Raw genomic sequence first — 24,086 nt, 5'->3', positions numbered from 1 at the left:
GTATCAGCAAGAGTTTTTGTTCTGTCATAGTCACCCTTCCAAACAGAAGGATTCAGTGTTGATTTTTGTTTTAAATCCCTGCCACAAGGTGAGGGCGGCAGCAGCAGGGGTTGCTGTACTCACTGCGGGAAGAAACAAATCTGTTTATAATTATTATTTTTATGGGAAAAGTAATTCTAGGCCTAATAAGTAATGAAGAAATAAAATAAAGAAGAAAATTAAACAAGAAACAAACGAGGAATTCTGCCTCTCCTGTGCTGTAGGTCTGGGCTTTCTGAGGGGGTGAAGGATGAGTCAGGGTGACTCAAATCCCCGTCACACCAGCACAGGGGGAATTGAGAGGCACCTTCTGTTTTACCCTCAAAGTGGGTGATCTGGGCCCAGCACTGCTCCAGCATTAGTCATCCCATGGCAATAAACCCGTGGAACACTAAAAAACTCTTTGCCATAAAGACAGAAAGTCAAAGAAATAGAAATTAAAAATTATATATATATATATATATATATATATATATATATATATATATATATATATAAATGAGCAAAGAAGGAGGAACAATGTGGATGCAGCTTCCCTCTGGCTGTCCTGGCAGGTCTGGGACCCTGGCAGGGGTCAGGAACCCCCTGGACAGAGCCCCCAGAGACACTGGCTGTGATCTCTGTCCATGGAAAAGAGTTTTCAATCTTACAGCATGAATTACCAGCTCTGAGTGTTTGATATCAGTAATAATTAAGTGTGGCACGGGTGCAAAAGTAAAATTTTAGGATTCTAGATGAGGGGTCCAAAGGGGACAAGCTGGAGGAAATTGGGTGTGCCTTGTCCTTTTTCTCCTTCTTTATGCCCTCCATGTTTCACTGTGGTGTTGGCATTTTTCTGTTGGTTCAGGCTGGGGACACACTGTCCAACGTGGGTGACAGATATTGGCACGTTCTTGTAAATGCAGCCCAGGGAGTTTCTGGTATTTAATGTTTGTCACATCCCACTGAGGGCAGAGCCCCACACGCTGCCCTGCAGGACAGAGCTGGGCAGGGCAGCAGAACATGTTAGAGATAAACAGAATAAACAACCTGGAAACCAGCACAGACCAATTATGGCTTCTGCTTTGGCAGGGGGCTGACAGACAGAGACTTTCTACAGTCTCAGAACCATCAATAGCTCAGATTCCAACACCTGCACACAAAAGCAGTGGGCAGGGAACACCCCCAAACCTGAGCACAGCTGTTGAGCCACAGCTGGATCACCTGTCAGCCTGCTCTGGCTGCACCACGCCTAAAACCCCACACTTGGTGCGAAATTCAGCATCACCAGCTGGGTCCTTGTACCAATCCCAGAGCACTGGGTGAAAAGCCTTGTCACTGCAGCATGGGTATTTACCGATCTCAAAAATCAGACTGCTTCTGTGATTTCATGTCTCCAGGCCAGGTAAGAACTGCAGGAGGGTGGGTGGGGGAACCATATTCCACCCCTGGAGCACAGTGAATGGCCAGAAGTTCACACATTCACAGGAAAAAGACAGCAAAAAGGAGCACGGTTACAAAATGCCCATTTGCAGCCCAAGGGCTGCTCTGCTGTGCATAATTTCAGGATTTTTGGCACGAGCACAGTTTAATTTGCCTCTGAAGAGCCTTGTTTACTTGCATTTCCCTCTCACCAAGAACAAGCTGCCACTTCTAACCTTGTTCCAACATAGACACAAATCTGAGAGGGATTCAGTGTGTGGCTGCTCCATGGCAGAGTTATCTGCCTTAAAGAAAAAAAATTGTTAGGAAAACAATGAAACAATTAAATAAATAAAAAACGTATAACTCTACACCATTACCATGAGAGGAAAATAGCTCTTGTGCCAGGGCTCAAGCACACAAATAGATTAGAAAGTTGTCAGTTCTAGAGTTAGTTAGTTATTTGAAACATTAAAAAGAGAATTTCTCATGTTTTCAAGAAAAAAAAAAAAAAAGAGTCCTGGAATGGGTATCTAAATGGGACAGGAAGACTGGAAACAAATGCACAGCTGCAGAGTGAAACTTACAAATTGAATTATGCATGATTGCTAACTATCAATTTTGTTGCTAAAGTAGTATCATCACCAGTAATAAGGAGATCTAATTTTATGGTGCTTGCAATTATGGAATTCTTTTATGTATGATATTAAGCACGATTTTAACAAAAAAATATCATTCAGTTGGAAAGAAAAACCACAAAGCTTCCAGAATAATTCTACATTCCAGAAACACATCCAGTTGGAATTTTCTCTTCCTTCACCCCCACCTGCTTTTTTCTTAATCAACTGAGATACACAGGAACTTTCTAACAGTCAAAATAAATAAAAATAAATGCTTAATGGAACAAAATGAAATTACTGAATAGTCTATCCGGGATATACAAGAACATTTCAGTCTAATTGTGTTAGCCAGGGAGGAAAGGACAAAATACTGTGAGAAAACCTTCCATAGTTTTCATTTTAGGAGGGTAACCTTTGTGTCCCACATACATAAAAAAAACCCCAAAAAACCAACAGCAAAAAAAACCTCAACCAAACGAAACAAAATTAATCACCTGGAAAAGATAAAAAACATCAGGAGTTCCACTGCCCACAGTTTGAGACGAAACTCTATTGAGAGTGCTTAACCAGCAGAAGGAAAGGAAGGGCAGTGCAAAAGCCGGAAAAAAGGAAATAGTCTGTTATCAAAGGACTATTAATTGCTCCCAAAGTAAGAGCAAGTGATGATCTTCTTCCTTTATTTACTCGGATATTCAGCTGTCTAATCAAAGAAACGTTGTGCTGCTTGGGCTGAAAGAGAACTGTACCTTTTGTTTTGGTGATTGCCCACTAGACCTTAAGGGCTTTCATTGGATCAGTTTTACAGCTCGCTGCTGCACTTTAGAGAAGCAAAGGAGCAGCAGGCAGCTCCCAGCCTCCACTTGCACTGCCAGGAAACAGGAACAGGGCTCTGGAGCATCACCCACCTCGCTTTTGTGGTTGTTGCTGCTTGGTTGGTCCTCCCTCCAGAGCTGCAGTTTCTGGTTATACTCAATTTACTGCATTTGCAAATACGAGTTTCTAATTATAAGTAGCTGGTAATATTCAAGCCAATAGATTAAAAAAAAAAAAAAAGCTAAAACAAAGCACCTTTCCACAGAGAAGACAGGGGTTACAGTTTTTGAGAGCTTGCCCTCCCTGCTCTCCTAGCAGAGCAGTTTGGCACTAGCTTTTTGTGAATTTTGAATTTGACACAATTCCAGTGCCTCTCTTGCAGCTTGTAATAAAGTAAATGAGTAATATTAGGAAAATTTAAAGTTTCTTACTGCCTTGCAGAACCTCAGAATATTAGATCTTTGCCTTCAACTCTACAAGAAAATATGGAAATGCACCTCTTCCTTTTATCTTCCCTCCATCACCCATGCACAATCCATTACCAAAGCCATGAAAGTATAAAAGTGTCAGGTCCTCTTTCTCTTCAGAGCAGCAAGTTTTGTAATTTGCCTGCAGGCAGAATAAGAACAAGCAGCTTTTCAAGGTTTTTATGGCCTGAAAGAATTCTTACAACAGCAAAAATATTTTGGAAGAAAATTTCTTAACTCCTGCCGGAGAGAGCAAAGATGTTCCAGATGATCTGTAAATGATATGTAATGTATGCTGAGTTTCTCCCCATCTAAATTTGCTCTATTCTGCCTTTCTAAGGATTTTCTGTGTTGAGAACAGAATATGTGTAATAATGGATACCATTACAGAATGTGTGTGCTGAAAACGACCACAGGCACATTTCTCAGGGCATGTAAGGCTTTATGGTCATTTGTCTGTGAGATGAGGCCTACAGGAGTGAAGAAAACCTTCACTCCTGATACTTAGCAACACAACTTTTTTTTTTTTTTATTCAAGATGTTTATGACTCTGCAGATGTTACAGGTTTATTTCTTTCCTTCTAGGCTGAGTGAGCACAGCAAATTGTCCCCCTGGGAACTCACGAGCCAAGGCACACTCAACTCTCCCAGAAAACATCTCTCTGCATCCACAGGAATAAAACACCGTTAAAAACCCAGTCTTAAGGGGCTGGTGAACCTTCTGACCAGAATTCTGGCACATCTGTGAGACAAACACAGAAAATGGACAATTTATGGAAAAGCTTTCAGCGCAGCAGCCTGGGCTCAGGGGGACACTCTGTTGTTTCATGCCCCCCTCTCACCCCACCTGAGCAGAGGGGCAGTGAGATGAGAGAGGGGTAATCAGGCACACTAAAAGCTCTTGGCTGGCAGGGATGGGGCAGGATCACTCAGGAAGCAACAACAACATGAGCCATTGTATCCCAAACCTGTCCCGACAAAGGCGGCTCTGTCGCTCTGTTTACTTTTCCCAGTTTGTCTTGCTTTATGCCTTCGATAAACTGTCAGGACTAGTTGCTCCAAGGACTATATTCCCCCCAAAAACCTCTCTCTGCCAGCCTCACATATGGTACAGTTTCTTGTGCTTCAGGAGCCTGCAGTTCTCATAAGAGCTCTTCATGTTTTCCATAATAATTTCAATACTTTTCGCATTATTTTCCAGCTGTGCTGCGTACGGGCTGAGCAGCACCACAAATCCTGCCCTGTAACGTTACTCACTTTCAGCTGCTGCTGCAATCCTGTGGGCTAAGCTACAGAAATATGAAAAAGTACAGAATCAGATAGCTGAATGCCAAACATACTAACAGTTTGCGCACAAAACAGATGAATTTACTAATGTTACCCAGCCCCTGAAATAAAGCAAAGTTGAAATCAGATTACTTTGGCTCCCAACAAGAAAAATGATCAAGTTTCTCTGCCCCAGAGGCAATTTTTCTCAAAGCTGATCAGGCTGAACTACCCCTCAGAAATCACCAGTATTGGAAAGTTAATAGAGCAGGACGTGTACTGGATAAAATAACATTTTTCTAAGGTTTAGAGACAAGTCAGGACTTTTTCAATTTCTAGCACACAGGAAGAGCAACAGGAGAACAATTCCTCAGACTCCTGTGCTAAGGGAGCATCCACAGGGTCTGGGTTTGCCTCCTCTGGAGCATAAAAAGGGATAATTGTGGAGTCAGAGTGTAATTCAGGAACTTGTGCAATACCACTGCCCTTTAAATTCACTGATTAAACAAATAGCTTATTTTGCAAAAATTTGCCTATGTAATCAAGCTTATAGCAAGGCCTAGAATACAAGAACTGTTAATACCAGGCTGACTAAGCCGTCCACTTGCAAAAGCCAGACAAAAAGGGGATAAAATGCATGTCTGAGGACGGGAAATGTTTCACACTGAGAGCACAGAGTGGCCTTTTTCTGAAGAATGATTAGTGCTCTGCAGCTGCCCTGACCTCATTATATTCACTCTGCTGAAATTCAAACTTCCTATTCCGACAGTTTGTTCAGAAGGTAAAGGAAGAGGGTTGTTGTTTTTTTTTTTTTTTAATTTTGCCAGTCATGGATGATTACACATCTTCCTTCCACTGATAGCCAAGGGGAAATAAAAGCCCAAACAGCACTTTTGCCCTCCAGAACCTCCCTGCTAGGAAGGCAGCTCCTGGCAAGCAGGTTTTGTGCTGAACAATTTCCACCTGCCCATTTTTGCTTGCCATCCCTCTGAGCTCCAGCAGCCACAGCTCAGATTGAGAAATCACCTCTGGCAAGCCTGAAACAGATTAGTGAAAAATTGCTTCTCCTCCTATTAAGCAATTTTCAGCACTTTGTTCTGGTCAATTCAGCAGGTGACCATTCTCCCCAGGAGAGCACTGGGACCTGAGGGAGTGAAGATGAAAGCTTTTCCTTCACAGATAAATGTGGTACATTCTTAATTCATTAAGATTCTCATTTAACTCCTCTAAAAACAATAGGCTGCTCACAATGCTTGTTTAATGGGAATTACAGTGGATTACCAGCCAGCACAAATTCAAAGATAATCCATATTTGAGAACTCAGTACTTCCTCACAGCTGCACCACAAGCATTGTCTGCCTGTCATCAGCATGTTTTGTGCACTGCTTGTTGCATCATTCTGCAATGTAAATATTTAAGCCCAGTTAATTCTGCTGGTGGGTTCAGCAGGGCATCACAGGGGTGCTGATATCCTCACCATGCACCATCCCAGCCTCTCCTGCCCTGGATGTCACCACAATTCCCATCCACACCAGCAATGCAGCCTGTGCTTCAACATTCTGCCATATAAACCCTTCCTTTGGAAAAGAGACATTTTCCTGCCCGGTTCAGCCTTCTGAGAAGGGGAGACAATTGTTCAGAGACAAAGCCTGCACCATCCCTGGATCCTTACAGTCCCACAGGGCTTCCCATCTTCCCTCGTGCCCACCCACCTGAAGGGATGTCATGGGCCAAATTCCAGATTAGGATGAATTTATGTTGCTGCCTCTGCCTTTTGGGATGGCTTTCAGCTTTTGCAGACTGCCTCTTTACAAAGTGATCTTCTGATGCAAGCCCTGACCATTGCTGTGACCACAGGAAGGGAGATCAGTAATCCCACTTTCCATCATTACTCTTTCATGCTGGAGAACAAAATGCCTTTTTTTATTTCCCAGACAAAAAAAAAAAAATTAAAAAAAAAAAAAATCATGTTACGTAAAAGAAATACAGATGCAATTTTGCTTAGAATTGGAACAGCACAAAGGCTGCCAGAGCTTCAGGAGTGTTTGCACAATGCTCTCAGGCACAAGGTGGGATTTTTGGGGGGTCTGTGCAGGGGCAGGGGTTGGACTGGATGATCCTGATGGGTCCCCTCCAGCTCAGGATATTCTGTGATTACTAACCAAATAAGATCTTCACAAAAACCCTGCAGGCTACCCAAGAACTGCAAACTTACAGTTTTGGTCGGATGTTTTCTTACACAGCCCAGCCACCTGCCAAAAGTAAGCCCTGAGGGATGTACAATAGGAAATTTAAATTTCAACCCACAAAAGTGAAAATGCAGCAGCTCCATGTGCTTAAGGTGCTGCCTTCTGAAATACCAGGGAATTTAACCTGCCACAATTAGTGTTTTTAGGCTCACCTGCTTTCTGACTGAAATCCTCAGGAAGGAAGGCACACACACAATGACACAGGGTGATTAAAAAAGCAGGAAATTGGAGGCCCTGTGGAAGGACTCTGGCAGGTGAGCCCTCTGCAATAGCTACTGACTGGCGAGTGTATAAACAAACCATTCACAGGCTAAAAAAGTATCCCACTTCCACGTGATTTTTACAATTGATGAGACTAAGTGTGGAGGCTGGGCCCATACATCTAAGAATATTTATTTCAGACTCAGTAGATATCGATACTCATCCATTTAATCACACTATATTGAGCATGTGTCCATTAAAAAGAACTTTTTCCCTAATCTGAGTGATCCCCTTTCTACAGATTCATTCTCTTATTCTTAGAGTTCTGTTAAGTATACATTTTATTCACCTAATGAGCTGCATATGGGGTTCTTTTTAATTACTAAAACATCAAATGGATGCATAAGAAATCTATCTTTCTGGTTAAAGCTATAAAGACACCTTTAAAATAGCTTCCCATCATTTAATATCATGATTAGTTGTCCAGAGTATTTGAATAAATAGTAAAATAAAAACAAAGTTATCTTCAGTCCCTTTCAGGGAAAATACCTGTGTTTTTCTGAATGCTTCTGAATGCAAGCAGTTAACCTTCCATGTTGATTAATAAGTCTAGGGACCACACGTCATGCATGCAATGTTTATTAATCTGTTCTTTGTATTTCAGAGGTAAGTGTATAAAATACCTGCAACACCACAGCAATTGTCAGACTGGGCTTCGGAAATCAAGCAGAAGGCAACTTCATTGATAGGAAAGAGACTATAAATAAAAACACACTAAAGATTTCATTGATCAAACGCCCTCTGAATGCATAATTCATCAAGGTGTTTGAGAACATTGAGATGCCTTGTTTGAACAGCAATCCACTTCTGACAGTAATTTGAAATTTAAATTCTCACATTAGCTTCAGGGGGAAGCAGTGGGTGTACTCAGCAGGCTGGAGGTATGAGGAAGAAGAGATAAGGATTAAAATAGAAAATCAAGAAAAAAGTGTCTATTTCAAAGTGCACACTGTTAATTAATAGATTATGAGCCAAAAAAGAAAATGCATAAATATTCTAGCGACAGCTTCACCGTTTAAAAATAAATTTAAATTCAGAATTAAGAAGTAATCTATCAGATTTTTTGTATTTTCAGTTGGATGGATGGAGGGTTTGACTGGCCAAAGGTAAAGGCACAAAAGATGGAGTGGATTATTTCCCTACAGTTCACAGAATCACAGACTCCCAGAATGATCTGGGTAGGAAAGGACCTTAAAACCCATGCAATTCCTGCTGGGAAATGTGTTCCACAGGTAGGGGCAGCTCCCACTGTCCAGCTGCTCCAGCCCCAGTGTCCAGCCTGGCCTTGGGCACTGCCAGGGATCCAGGGACAGCCCCAGCCTGCCCACCCTCCCAGGAACAGTTCCTAATTCCCAATATCCCGTCCATCCCTGCCCTCTGGCAGTCTGCATCCATTCCCTGGGTCCTGTCCCTCTAGTTCCACATGAAGAGTCCCCTCTCCACCTTCCCTGTAGTCCCTCCACACAGATTTGTCTTCTCCAGGCTGAACAGCCCCAACCTTCTCAGCCCAAAGTTGCCACTGACCCCCAAAATCATCCAAGCTCGACTTGATCTGGCAAGTAGGGAGAAGATCAAGCCACAGCTCAGCTTAGTCCTCATTCCTTGGCTTCCTTCAACCAGACAACAGCTCCACAGAACTCCAGAGGACAGCCTGCAGCTGATACAGAATAGTTTATACTGACTGAAGAAGGAATTCTGCTGGGAAAAGGAGGCTGGGCTGATAGTCCTCCTCTCTGCACAGCACCAGAAAGAGTGAGGTTGCACAAGGGGGATGCCTCTCAAATTTTGTCACTAATTCTGGCTTTGGAAACCTCCCGGAGAGGTGGAACATTGACAAGCTTGTTTTGGAAGGTGTGCCAGGAACTGGTGGGAACAGAGGGATGGACAGGTCCACCCTGAGCTCCAGGAAAGGAGCAGAAAACCACCAGGCTCCAAACCTCTGCCCTCCTGCCACTTTGCTTAATGCCATCTCTCAACAGACCAGGAATTTTTCAGTCCCCTGTCTATATCCATCCACTGCCTGTGTATAATTAAGTTTTCTTCTGAAGTGCTTTTTAATAAAACTGAAGCTGCTGCCTAAGCCCTTCTCACACATCTGCTCTATCCTCATGGTGTCAGTTCATCTATAATTAAACACCAAAAAGCTTTATCACCTATCAGTCATCATTCATCCAGGAGCTTGTCTTATTTATCTAATTAAAAAGGTTTTTATTGTCAACATATTACATTTTTTTTCTTCAGTACTTGCTCGATGGAGAAGCCTTGCACTATTTAATTTCATTTGTTCAGTAATATCTACAGCAAATTCTTGTGAAATCAAGGAAAATAAAATAAAATACACTACCTTCAGAGTTGGTATTATCAAGAAATTCTCATATAAGCTTTGTATACAGATGGAATATGGAATTGCTACTGTCTACTTTATTATGGATTACTCCTTTGGTTTCTTTTTCAGGTTAATAAACAAATTTTATTATCATTTATCTGACAGCTTGGTTAGTGGCAGGAAAATTCATTTTGCTGAAAGATGGAAAATGAGAAAATATATATAGCACCACATTGAAAAGAAGGTAAAATAAGGATGGAGAATACAACAGTATACATTACAATTTTCCTGCTGCAGAGAAGAAAAAGACAAAAGTCTACAGAGGTGTCTTGCTTGCACATTTATAATAAAAGTTTAATTTTTCAATTATATCCCTGTAATATCCTGTCCTGCAGCACTGATTACTTCCTTGGCTCACTGGAAATTAATTTTGCGTAGTGCAAAACTGTCTTTGGAAGACAAACCCCATCAAAACAAAAGAAAACAAAACCCCACAATCTACCTTCTCATCTAAGACTTGCCAATCCTTCTCCCCTAACAGATCCACAATAACACAAATGAGGAGCTGACATGCTAATAATGTCTGTGAGGAATTATTAAAGACTGAGGACCCTGATTATGTCCTGTCACTCTCTTCTCCTTAATTAGCTTCTACTCTACAGAGTCTTTAAGTAGGAAGAGCATCAGGCTTTTAGAACTGTAGGTCTTGCCATAGCTCATAAACAATCCCCACTATTCATTTGGAATTCTGTAGTCGAGTGCTGTTTTGACACAACCAGCATTCAAGCCAATAACCTCTAGATTAATGTATGAAATTGTTGTGTCCTGCAGCACCCTGAGGCTGGTACCTCTGACAGACAGGACCAGACCCAAGCCTGGGGTGAGGGAATTACCTGAATTAAGACACCACACAAGGATTCCCAAACCCATTCCAGGATGCAGTAGGAATTGCTCAGAAGAAACAATCTGATTTTTCTTTTCTTTCTCTTTTCTTCACCTACATTCAGGCAGTCACGTTTTTGCTCCAGGGAACAATGGGGACATTGTTACATGAGAAAACCTACTTTTGTGAGAACATACAATGGAAGAATAATATTTGGAGATGTCAGGTGGTGGCAGGTAAACCTCCACACAGGTGCACCTTTATGCAGGCAGCACCGGGCTCTACCTGGATTCATTTTCTGAATTCCATGTCAAATTGGCTAAGTCTTAACAACTGGGAAGTTTTCTAGATGAAAAGCTCTTGTCAACATGAGTCAGCCAAGAAATATATGTAAAAGCAGAGAACTCAATTACATTTGGAATGTTGGTGCCTTGCTAAGGAACAGCAATTTCAGGTGTGAAAGAAGTTCTGAGGTTAATGATTTGGAAGCCCTGAGACTCAACTTTCTGATGGCAAGGTAATGGCCTTTAAATAAATATCAAGCAAATTCTTAAAAATAAACACTAAATACTACTGAAGACAGTAATGCCTGATTAAAAAAAAAAGTGGAGAAGAGAATTAAAAATATGAATAGATTAGATTCAGGGTGATTCAAGCAATTTGAAAGGCTTGGACAGGACATGCATACTCACCTGTCCAACAGCATCCAAGCCTATTTACTACCTGTCATGTCTGTAATGAACTTTACTAATACAAATTTCCCTCAAATTATATTTTTTCTTTCACGTGCATATTTCTTTTTGGAATAGAAATATGCTTTTTGGTTGATGCATCATGAAACTCCAGTGGTGTCTGAAAATTACATGTGCCACCATATTCAATGTGATCTACCCGTCTGTGGGTCGGTTTTTCAAAGGGACCTCAGCAACAGAAAAGTCAGAAATAACAAATCTGTATTTTTAGTTGGCAAAATGAGAACACGTCAAGAAACAGGAGCCGGTGCAGAGCTGGGAGTGGTGTGAACAAAACCATGAAGAAGGGGAGTGTCTGGCTAATAGTGCCTCAGGGTAACACAAAAATCTGGCTTTTTTTTTCTGTAAATCTAGCTCGAGGAAAGGTTATAACAGCATCAGGAACATCTCAACCTTGCAAGAGAGGATTGTGGTCTTTGGCAGCATCCTGCACCCAGTCATGCTGAGTAAACAGCCTGACGAGCATTCCTCCTCCTGCCCTCAGATGTGATGGTTGATTTGGTGTCAGCTAGAGCAGAAAAGGTGTAAATGCATACCAGGCATGCAGGAGGCCACCAGTTCTGTGCCTCTCAAGTGTTGTGCTGGAGGGCAGAAAGTGGCAAGGCAAACAGGAGCCTGAGAGGTCTCACACCAGAGAGTGGATAAGGACTCAATTGGGGAACACCATATCCCTCTAAAACTGAATTTCACCTCACCCCAAACCCTCACCCAAGCCCTTACAATGCCATCCCTGCTTATTCCAGTGCTTGACATGATTCTCCTAAATCTTCTGCTGTGTTTTTCCCTGTGTTTAGCCATGCCAGCCACCACCTGCCCATGGGCAGAGCTTTGCTGTCCCAAACAATCCCAGGTGCTCCCAGATTTGGGAAAGACAACACTCCAACACTCACCTCAAAAGGAAGTTGCACAAACTTTGTGTATCTGTAAAAAAAAGAAGCTTTGCTCTCCTGCCCTCCTGTTCTTCCCCTTGCTTCTCTCCCTAGCCATCATCACTGGCTTGGGGATACTGGTTTGGACATTTTCTTTGGACATTTTGCTTACACATTACACTCCAGGATGGCTCTTAGTAGCATTGATAAAAAATTTGATGGATTTGCCTCTTTTTAAAACTTTGGAGCTCACAAAGTATTTTGAATCATTTAAAGAGTCAACAGGCAACTCATCACATCCCGACAACATTTTATTTTTATTTGGACATTTTCTGCTTTGTGCCTTCAAGTCTGTTTTTACTTCAACTGAAACACCTATTCAGGTTCTGAGTAGTTTCATCAACACAACTGGGTATAATCTGCTTGGTTTGATTTTTCATTTAACATTTTCAGTCCATGCTGTAGCTACACAGATGTACAACTGGAGAGGAATTTTAATATCAAGATATTCTTTCCTAACGTGGTGTTCCAGAACAGTTTCACACTGTCACAGCATTTGAACAGAAAAATAATTTTGTATTTGTGGCATACAGCAAATCCAGGAGGTTCACTCCTTGGAGAAATGTTTTTCTATTCAGGAGTGAGTTTTAGCTTAAAGGATTTAAGGTTTTCTTTATAATTTGTCAGGATAACTTAATAAAAGTAGAATTTTGTTCAGGTAGTTCAGTACTTACCCAAGGATCAGCTCCAGAGGGACTAAAGCAGTAACTGGATGGTTCACATCCCCAGCAGAAACCAAATGATTTATCACCACTTTACTCCAGTTTTACACTTGTGCAACTTCAATGTTTAGCCAGTTGTGGCAGAACATTGAAGTGATGAGTAATGAACCGTTTTCCTCTCTGAACAAAAAATAACCCCTGTGAAAATATTTTATAGAGTTGCTCAGGAATCTGGGGAGTGGGGAAGATCACAATATGAACTAGGTGTTGATGACAGTTTATTCCTGTAGCCAAATCATAGCTCAGAACCTGGTGATTTTAATTATTACGTGGAAAACCTACCAATACGTTTAAAAAATACAAACAAATAATTATTTTCAGACTCCTTTTAAATTCACTGAACATTCTCTGTGTTCTGATGTCTATAGAAAATCACATCTCTGTGAGCTTCTACAACATAAAACAAATTTATTTCAACCTTTTTATACAATTAGCACCTTTTTCAACAACCCTGTCATAAATTATTTTCTCAAGTTAAATACCTTCTTTATCTTTTCCAGATAAACACAAGGCCAGAGGTACAATTTTTTAACTTAACAGACAGGTCTCTTACTTTGATGTCAAATACTCCTTGGGGGATCTGTGTAAGTGGAATATAAAATATTTATTTCTATGCTCTTGAATAATTAACACCTTTTAAAGAAGCACATGAGAAATCTCATATCTTTCTGGCATGAGAGCTAGAATGAAACTCACCCTCACCAAACAGTGGAATTTTCTTGTACATTTTCCCCACTTCCTCAGTTTTAGTCATTATTACTGTTCTCATTCTAAATATACAAGATGAAACACTGATGCCAGTGGCTACATTGCTGTTAGATTTTAATTTACCTCAGTACTTTGAATCATCAAAACAATTTTGAGAAGAGCCTTTCATTTTATCTCACTTCTATTTAGGATTCATTACAACACTGACTCTGATGCTGATCATTTTTGAAAATTGACCGTTTTCTCTCAGTTTTACACCCAGTCCCCTTATAACAGCTGATATACAGAAAACTGTGAGGAAAACACAAGAATGTAATTAGCTTTCAAATTGCTGGTTGTATGTTCAAGCTTGAGTGATGCAACAGCTACATGACAATTGTTATGAATGGTTTGACAGATGAATAAAGGAATTATTTTAAGTGTTATTAAGCAATCAAGGGAGTGTGTCAGCAATATTCTGTGTTAACAAGGCTCATATTAATCTAATTCTGCACCTCCTGCAGCTTCTAATAAGGACATTTTTATTTATGCTCAAGGAGAGTGAAAGGTAGTCAAATAATTTTAGGAGAGACCTGATTTGTGCAACTCTAATTCTCAAAGTTTTTGGACTGATGCATGAGTATGTGCTCTGTGCCCTGCCACAGATGGCAGAACTCATCAGGAAGGGGTCCTGATTAATGCCACAGGAATTCTGACACAGGCTGACAGAAACAGATGAGTCCCCTCACCCAACCATGGAAGTGCATTTGCTCAGACCGTATGTATTAGTCACAGTGTATAAATTTATGAATATTTATCCACTCCGACCAGATCTGGGGATGCTCTAAATATCTCTGGAAATTCATTGCCATGGATGTCAAGGGCTTGATTTACTGCTTTTGGGGAGATATAGATGCATGGTAAACAGGAAAACAAATGTGCCATCGGTGCCTCTCACCACATTCCCTCTCCTGTCTCTGCTCTCAGACATGTCCAGTGCCACCTCTCAGCCTTTTCTGTGCTCAGACCTCCTCCAAGCCACTCTGAAGCAGCAACAGCATTAAAATAAATTTTCCCCCTTTTTCATCTGGTTTTGCACCAGAATTCAAGCATTCTGGAACAGAAAATCTGTATCCTTTTCAGTGTCAGCAGCATCCTTATGCATCACACACAAGAGGCCTAAAAGGACATAAAATCTGATAAAATATTTCTCATTGGCTGGACCTAGGTCTTCACAATCAACAGTAATCGGTGGAATTAGACAGGTGAAGAAAAGTAGACAATCTAGGCATAGCCATCACTGTAAAGCCACTCCTGAAAAAATAATTCCCAAGCATTTAGTTCTCTGGATTTTAAGCAGAGGATTAAGCTCTTATTTTAGCATAAAGAAATCCAAGAAAGTTTTGCTAAATCTAAATGGTAGCTTTTTAGCTCTGCTTTGCTGAGGTGTGACATTTCTGGGAGGAAAAAAAAATGATAAAAAGTTAAATAAAGAGAAAAGGATGAAGAGAAATAAAAATAGAAAGATTAATAGTTTCACGCAGCAAATCTGAATTTTGTAAAGTGCACTGAACTGGGCAATCACCTCAGCAGAGCAATCAGCATTTGCAAGAGTTTGTGAAATTCTTTCCCAGATCATGAGTCTTGGTGTGTTTCTGTGCACAGGGTTTTCCCCAGCAGGTTTCCTGGGGTCCATTATGATTTAAGGGATTACTGGACTTCCCAGAGAGTTGTGCAATACAGAATATTCCAATTCAATACAGTAAAGAAGACTTAACTTCATGTCCAGTCCAAAGAACAAAGGTATTTGAGGCAGCTTTATGTCATTAATGCAGCCAAGCTCTCCTCTTATTCTCTGCCATGCTATTTTTGACACCAGGGCTGAGGTGTTACCTGGGCTTTCCATCATCCTAATCTCAATCTCCTGCCAACACCTGATCAAAATCTCAGGCCCCTACACTACCTGCTCCTTCCTATTACAAATAATGTGAAAATAATTCTGCCTGAAAAGCTGCTTTGGGAATTTGAGGTTTAATGGCACCATCAAGAGCCCTGTGCAGAAGTGCTCACACAGAAAAGTGCACGTTTGCTCCTGCACCCACATGGATGCAACTGGAATTTCAAATATTGCCTTCTTTGTTGCTTTTAACAGTCTCCTTTTCTTAGTTTCCCACCCTTTACCCTCAAAGGCTGAAAATGTTGGAGCATGGTCTACTTCAAAAGCCAACAGCTGTTCCAGCACTGCTGGTTACCTCAACCACACACAATCTTCCCTCCTTCTTAGTGTAATTTACCTCTGAGGAGAAATTCTTTGGCCTCCCACATTAAAACACCCCATTGAGGTTCTCAGTATTTAACAAAACTAATGCATAATGTGATAAATTAAACTACTCCAACCCACAACCTACCTAAGAGGGGTTTAAAAAAACTCAGGGGAAACACAACTCCAGTTAAAACCTCGGTTGAAAAGGCAGGGGAAAAGCATCAAAAAATTTTATCAGAAAGATAACAGAGGAAGAAGGTATCACTGCCCTTTTTTAAGCTCTTCTCTTGCAATCTCACAGCCTGAAATATGAAATAAATTTTCTGGAAGCGTTTCAGTGAAATGTATTATAGATGAATCATTGGAGACACATATCTCACCAGATTTGTCACAGCAATAAAACCCTGACCTAAGGAACATGCCCTGAGACAGCAGAGGGTAGAGTCCTGTCAGACTTACTGAGTAATAACTCCTCCATCAGCAGTCAATTACTGGGCTATTACCAGTGACAAAAACCTGTGAGATGTGCTCCAAACTGGAGAGCTGAGAGACTTTTCCCAGGAGAAATGGCAACCTCTGAGGTCAGCAGACAATGCTCATTTTTTTCCTGTCTTCACATTATCCCACCCTTCCCTGGGGAGCTGGGAGAAATGGTGATGGTGGATCCCAACTCCTTCCACTCCCCATGGAAAGAAATCACCCCTTGCCACGTGGATGGTGGAAGCCTAATCACTGACTGCTCAGTTAAAAAAAGACACTGCACAGGTAGAACCACCAGGAGAAAAGCAGCTGTGGTTTGGTGCACTTATTTCTGCCTTTTTCATTTCAATAAGGCAGAATTTGAGTTGAATGAAAAATTACTCTAGGTTTTTTGTTACCACTTTTTCCCCCCAAGGATTCATGCCTTATATAGTTTTTGCATTATTATCATGAAAGAAAGAAAGAAAGAAAGAAAGAAAGAAAGAAAGAAAGAAAGAAAGAAAGAAAGAAAGAAAGAAAGAAAGAAAGGAAGAAAAGAAAGACCACAAGCACAAGATAATGCTAAGCATGCATGAATCACAAAGATGCCTTAACTTACTATTTAAATTTTTTGGTGTAATACTCACATTAAAGGATCATATAACCCAACCATCCACTTCTAAGATATTTCTTAGCTTGTTTACATTTCAGCCTGAATGAGTAATCATCAAAAACTTTCTAGACATTGCATTCCATAAATTCATGATGGCAGGAACGAGCTTCTCATTGCTGTACACATTCACTGCAGTGACTGACTGGAAGATCACAGTGACCACAGTGTTTGCCAATCCAGGAAAGTTCCCTCCTATTGTATTCAATAAATGCACTTAGGGGAATACAAAAGTGACATGTCATATGAGCTCTTAAGTACATCTTTCCCTAAAAAGGGATAACTGTGGTGTGAACTTCACACTCCCTCTGGAAGGTTCTGGTCTTATTTTCAGCAGAACCCAATTTTTGCCTGGTTGAACTTTTAAGAGAAGGAGTTGTTGTGTGAGACAGAAAACCCAAAGTCTGGTTTGTCACCCCCTGAGAATGCCAGATTGCAGGGCAGATCTGTGGTTTCTCCTACCTGAGTCACTGGTGGTGGCAGACCACACTTTAAATAAACTTTGCATTAGAGCTCCAAAAATGTGAACCGCAAGCAATGAATTAAACAAATGCAGAGAGAGGATCCCCAGGGAGCCCTGGGCTCACCACAGGCTCCGAGTGCTTTTAACGGGGTGGAAGTTCATCAAAAGAAAGACAAATCCAGCTTATTACAGTATTGGGATGCAATGCTAAAGGAATTCTTTCCAAGTAAATTACATATACCTGCAAAGACTTGAAAAAACCTTTTGAAGATACGGAAAGGGAGGAGAGCATGAACACTAGGCAAAAAAAAAAAAAAAAAAAAAAGAAATCTACATTTATCATTAACAAGTAAAAACCATGCAGCAGCTCATTCTACCCACAATTACACACATGACTAAGTTTAATCAGGCCCTGAAGTCAAGAACAAACAATGAGTGTGAGCACCATAACAATCGTGTTTAAAATAAATATTACATTCCCTGCTTGGCCTCTGATGGAGCAAGGGATGGCAAGGCAGGTGGCACAAGTCTCCTCCTGGCAACAACTGGGACCTTCAAACAAACTCTCAGAAACCTGATTACGTTTCTCTGGTTTGCTCAGGTGTTTCTGAGAGCTCCCAAAAAAATACCTTGAACACTTTTAGAGCTCTCTAAAGAAGCAGGGATTATGTGTGAAAAAATAAATCATTTAATTATTGGTGGCAAAGATCCCACTAAGCTGACCTGCATCTCGAAATTTCAGCAAATCCAAAAGCAGGGAGGCAAGGTATCTCTTTCTATCAATTTAAATTTAGGCCTGATTCTGATAGTCACTCCATTTTATCACTCAAGCAAGAGGTATCAAACCAGCAAAAGTAAAATTTCAATTGAAATAAAAAAAGAAGAAAAGGGCGGTAGCAGTGACATCAAATGCGCTAAACCAAACCTATGAAACTGAAATTTTTGGCATGCAGATTAAGCAATAAGTCAGAGTCACAGTGCTCTGTGCAAACAGAGAATTCTTCATTAAAGAAAAAAATAGACAAGAAAAAAAATACACGTTACTTCTCAGTAAGTTGGATTAAGAGTACCTCTTAACACTTGCTTCTAAGAATTATGGATCACTTCTTCTGTAATAACTTCTTTTAAAATTATTTTTCTAGTCGTAGTCTCAGGAGAATCCAGCGTATTTGCATCCATAAGAATGTTTTTCCTGTATTTAAGATGCCTTTCCCCAAACCACTTCTGTAATTGTACATCCACTCAATGGCAGGCATGCATGAAATAGCACAGAAATTATGAATACCCTCGAGCAACAGGAATGGATTATATTTTGAAATATACAGAATAACTTATAGATATTTTGAGCCTTATCCAGCAAAGCCTTTCTCCTAGGAAATACATGTGTGAATGAGAACCATAAAAGATCCTTTATTAGCAAAAAATGAAAGACAGAAATAAAAAGGTTTTGTTTCTCTTAAGTCATTAAAAAACCCCTCAATTTTGATAAATCAAAGTGGAAAGGGGTAAGTTGAACTAGAAATGGAAGCTTTTTGCTGATTTATTTTTATTTTAGTTATAGAGATTCCATCTCTATTCCACTGCAGTCTGTGACTGCAGGTTTTGTTCGATGACTACGCTTCACTTTTAAAATGATTTTAAAAATGTTGCCATCCTCAGTAGGTACTATATGCTTTCAAGTAGGTTCCAGGACTTTTAAAGTGAAAATATTATAGAAACATCCCGTTATTTACAGGATACATGCTGACAGGCCATACAGCTAAGCTTTTATATTAAATGCATATTCCACACAGCTAATAGTTCCATTCACATGCAGCCCCCAAAGAGATTTGGGTAATGCCTCAATAAGCATAACTTCTAACTGTAGATTGGGAATGCTCTTATTATTTTTTTTCTCCTCCAATTATGAAATGCAAATTGTGAAAAGCAGAATTTGCATCTTAACTTGACTTATATATTATCTCTGCCTTGCACCTTATGAAATTGCCAGATATTAAGTTACAGTTAAAGCTGCATCAAGACCATCGTGGTGTACTGGAATCAGAATGATTTTATTTTACTTCCTGGGCTCAATTGTGTTTTGAAAAGTAAGATCTACTTTTTGTCTTTACATATTTTTAAGATGTGTAAATTGAGAGTCATAGGTCAGCTGTTATTAACTAAAAGTAACATCTGTCTGCCCAAAGAAGCATTTCCTTCCACTGGATATCTCTGATTTAAGAACAACCTGCTAGAGAGTTGGATAAACCTCATTCTTGGCAGTTGGCTAACCCACTAATTATTGTAAATTTCTACTTTATCCTTAAACACATCTTTATTTCGGCAAATAATTAAACAGTTCATTTAGTGACCTTGTTCCACAAATCCTAGTTCAGTTCCTTGCTGCTATCATGGCTACTTTCACTAAGCTTAATATTATCCAAAGCACATTGCCAAGTTTCATTAAAAATGTTGATTTAGCCCTTGAATAAATTGCCACAGTAATACTAGATTTCTATATGGATAAATTCAATTCAAGTCCTTTTCCTGCCACTGCACCCACACACAAAGCATGAGAAAGGCAGCACTCCTTTTGCTCCAATTTCTGTGTCAAACAGATTTTTATTTGCATTCTTCTGAGTATTTTTGGTCATATCTACGAATATATTTTCATTCCAAGGAGCAGAGAATTGCCACACAACCAGCCTCAACATCCATAAATCTAAAATATTTGCAGAAATAGTATCCTTTAGGTTTTGATGACTTAGTATTTACTGTAGATGCTCTTGAATTTGAGATAAATGCTTCTTTCTTAGCATACTGTGAAGTCTTATGAGAAGTATATGAAAGTTAAGACAATTTTTGTTAAAAGTTAAGACAACTTATGTGGCAACACTGAAAAACTGCATTTTCAAGAAACAGTCTGAACGGCAAAGGGAAAAGAATACCTTGGGCGCTTTCCTTTGCTTAAAAGGTACTTTTAAGTATTTTTTTTTAGGATTTTGTACCAAGGAGCTCAGGATATAGCAGCTTTGGGTGGTGGTGTTGGGTTTGTGGCAGCCCTTCCCTGGCCTGGAGAGCGCTGGTGATGTCACCAGAAATTCCACGTGGGAAACAGCCCTAAAAAAGCTCTATTTGATACAGCAAGACCTGTGGGAGAAGGGTTTTTTGTGTGACTTGGCCTCGAAGCATTTCCATTTGTATTTACATTAAGGAGCCAGCCCTGGCTGCAGGTCTGAGCAGGAGAGCCCAGGAAGGAGGGAGGATTCCTTGGTGCATTTGCAGACGTGATCACGAAACCAGATCAAATCTGGCACTTGATCCCAGAACATGCCCCCCATCTCCCTGTTTGTGATGGAGCACTTCCAGAGGTGAAGGAATTTCCAAGTTAATTTCCACCCCTTTGCTTGGATAAATAAGTTTTAAATTTTTTTTTAATTTTTTTTTTTTTTTTTAGCTCAGTGACACAATACTGGAAAACATTTTGGGCAGGACCCCAACGTGCTGTCAGCTTAAGACAAAGCCCTTTGCAGCACCAAGGATCTGGCATTCCATCAGCACAAATTACTGGAGTAATTACAAATTACTCCGTAGAAAAAACACCTTTATTTGTGAACTGGATCACAGCACTAATTCTACATCTCCCCACTTTTGACAGGCTGATGAGAAGTGAAAATTATTAGCCAAGCAAATTGACTGAAAACCTGATTAGCAGCTGGCAAAAGACTCCAGGTGAAGTTCAGAAACTTCAGTTGAGAAAAATAACCAGCAAAGTGGAAATTATTTCAGTTCAGCTTTTGTAAGGTTTCAGGTAAACAGGGATATTTCCTATCTTCCTATCTAATCCAAGAATTGCCACATGAAGTGCAAAAAAGGAAAATGGAGATAGAGACTGATAGAATGGATGTCCCATATGTCCACTCTCAAATTATAACTAATTATATTGAAGCCAATAAGAAGAGCCACTCTTTAGATTCAGCCCTGACTCAATCTGTAAGCAGAGCAGAAATTCTTTGCACGTATGAAAATCATAATGCTGCTCTGTTTCTGCTAAAATTTGCCTTATTTCAAAGAATTAAAACAAAAATATCACTTCTTAGTTGTCCCCCTACACACAGGACTCAGAAATTCATAAACAGACAACTACTCAGTCCAAGGCCTCTGTATATTTGCAATACATTGCCTCCATAGGTTTCCCTTCAACAATCAGTATTAAATAAAATGAACCCAAATTTCAGACAAACACAGGCAGGTTGTCAAAATCCAAATTTGACCAAATCCAAACTGACCAAATACAGAAAAGAGCAAAAAAGCAAGGTCTGACATATTTCTACACCATCCTAAAAAAATGCAGTTTCTTAACTAATAAAACAGGGTTGTAAATGCAAACATTTCTAGCTGGCGTCAAACCACAACTTTTACGTCAAAATGAGATAATTGTCCTGCTGATTTAAACAGAAATCTTTGCTAATCATGGGAAATGTCTTTGTAATCTACTTGTGTCCATGGCTGTTTAAAGAGTTAACAATCTATGGACTATTGCAGATAAAAATGGAAAAGATGTATTTCCAAATGTAATGTGCCATATATTTAGGAAAAGAAACCTGTTTTTTTTAAGAAACACTACCAATTCCATCAGAGCTCTAAGGGAACTTTATGCACACCTATAAGCACCTCCCAGAAAACATGGAAACACTTCCAGAAGTTGAAATGGACACAAGAAAAATACTTTGTGTTGTAAGAGCAGACTATTTTTTCTGCCTGGAGACTTCATGTTCAGAAAAAAGAAAAATCTATCAAAGATGGAATTGAGACATAATTTCTTTGCACTGGAATCCCGAAGGCAGAATCTCAGGGTGGTGAGATTGGAACCTCCTCAACCAGGGGTTGTCCATACCAAGCTGGGTTTGGAGTCCCATGACCCCAGTGAGGTCTGTGAGCATAAAAACATTTCAGTACATTTAAAACCTGCTTACTTTTCCTGGGCTGGCTGCTCTGCCTCGTAATTAGCCACTTTAGCTCCTGTGCCTGCAGGTTTTGCTGTCCTTTGCCTTCGTTTTCTCCTGGGAGCTGGGTCCACGATGTCTGGGCTGCCCAGCAGGGAGGAATCCCTTCGTTCCAGAGCTGCCAAGAGGAAAAGCAACCAAGGTCAACAGAAATCTAACATTTGAAGAGTTTCAAGACAACCCTTACAATATTTATTTTCTGCATCTTTCCCATGAAAATCTCTATAGTCCCAAGATGGCCTCAGGACTGGGAGAAGTTTGTGACATAAAGGCAAGTTAAAAAACACTGAATTTAGACCAGAAGATAATTTTCCCTCTGTGCCTCTGTAGCCAGCAGAGAGAAAGACCAGCAATCTTAAACTGCACAATCTGTCTGGATTTTCACTGCCTGCTTTGCTGAAGCTGAGTGAAGCAGGCTCTGTCCAGGTTCATCTACCTATTTAAATTACCACGTAAATTCATAAAATATGCTTTATCTACACTTAAACAACAAACCCCTCTCCACTTTCACAATTACCTACTAAAAACTCAAATGTCAAGATGAGCATATCATTCCTCAAGCAAAAATCCTCCATAAAAAAAAAAAAAACAAACTATTAATGCATTCAGAAGTTATGCAGACATTTTAATTCCAGCTATCAACATCCTGCAGTGTATTTTCATTTGGTATGCCTGCTTTCAAAATGAAATCGTAAATTACCTATAATTTTCAAGACAACGATATCCAGAACAGCACAAATTTCAGCTGGAATATATTCAATAATAATGTGGTGATTGAGGCTGAAGCTATTAGGGTAACTTCCCTGTTTATTACGTTTCTGTGCATTTTAGGGTGATTTAATCCTCACGTGGATGAAAGATGCCATAATTTGAGATTCAACACAAACGTTTTTCACAGAATGTAAGTAACGAGTCTTTTTCCCCCCTTCCTTTCACAATTGTTATCCACGTGTACTGAAAATGAAGCTGGGCGGTAACACACAGCCCACAAGTGGCATTTTCACCATTTCTCAAAGAAACATCTGTTTCTGGCCAAGAACACTGATAAATTAGTCAGAGGCTCTCTAGAGCCTCTGCCCTCAGTGAAGCACATACTTAACATTTAATAGTATTAAATATTCACCAGCATGCACTACAATACATCACAGACTTGCAGATAGTTGCAGGGTGACAACAGGTAAAAAACAAGTTCCAAAGCCCAGCACAGACAAGACACGTTCCTACAATAAATGCTGAGAAGGGTTAGATGACACCCTAAGTCTCCATACTTAACTTTAACCAGATAGGCATACTTCTCCACTATTAAATGCTGAAAATATACTTATGATAGTTACTCTATGCCTGTCTGGGTCAGTGTGTCAAATTTGCACAAAGACTATTTTATATATTTAGACATCACTAGTCAAAGTTGGCCTCTTCATAATGAATGCACACAGAACAGTTTGCTGTCAAGAACCCAACAAACTAGAATAATTTTACTATCATAACTCCTATCCCTCCTTTCTGCTGTTCTCCTCCCACACTCTCTTTTTCAGCCAAAAAGTAGATCCAGAGGTGAACCTCATGTACAAAACCTATATTTTCCTAGCATCATAAAAAATTTCTCTCTGTTTTCACCTGTGCAACGTACACTGGTGAACACAGCCCTCGTGCTCAGAAGTTTTTTGCTGGTTAGACACATAACTCTTCTCTGAAATTAATTTTAAAAGTACTTTATTTTCTTCTGTTTCTAAAAAATTAATTTATTTTAATTATACCAAAAGAAAGGCTTAAAGATTGAATTCAGGCAGGCCAGAATTCAATCTCACAAATAACAGCAGATTGGCTTATG

The 24,086-nt window shown here is 40.0% G+C and overlaps 1 protein-coding gene across 10 annotated transcripts in view; it reads right to left on the bottom strand.

Annotated features, from left to right (window-relative positions):
• XRCC4 (X-ray repair cross complementing 4) overlaps nucleotides 1–24,086 on the bottom strand; it is a 142,195-nt gene that overhangs the window by 32,898 nt on the left and 85,211 nt on the right. For 5 of the 10 annotated variants that reach the window (XM_085567197.1, XM_085567194.1, XM_085567195.1 and 2 more), the window contains one exon: nucleotides 22,226–22,377. In XM_085567197.1, coding sequence (XP_085423323.1) covers nucleotides 22,226–22,377 — 152 coding nt within the window. Of the gene's footprint in view, nucleotides 1–988; nucleotides 22,378–24,086 lie in introns of those variants that run through there. The other 5 variants (XM_077790097.2, XM_085567198.1, XM_085567192.1 and 2 more) reach the window with 2 other exon arrangements.

The sequence above is a fragment of the Lonchura striata genome, chromosome Z (assembly GCF_050655825.1).
Source record: "Lonchura striata isolate lonStrDom1 chromosome Z, ASM5065582v1, whole genome shotgun sequence".
NCBI lineage: Eukaryota > Metazoa > Chordata > Aves > Passeriformes > Estrildidae > Lonchura > Lonchura striata.
Note: the sequence above shows the minus strand (reverse complement) of the source record. Positions and strands in the feature narration are given on the sequence as shown.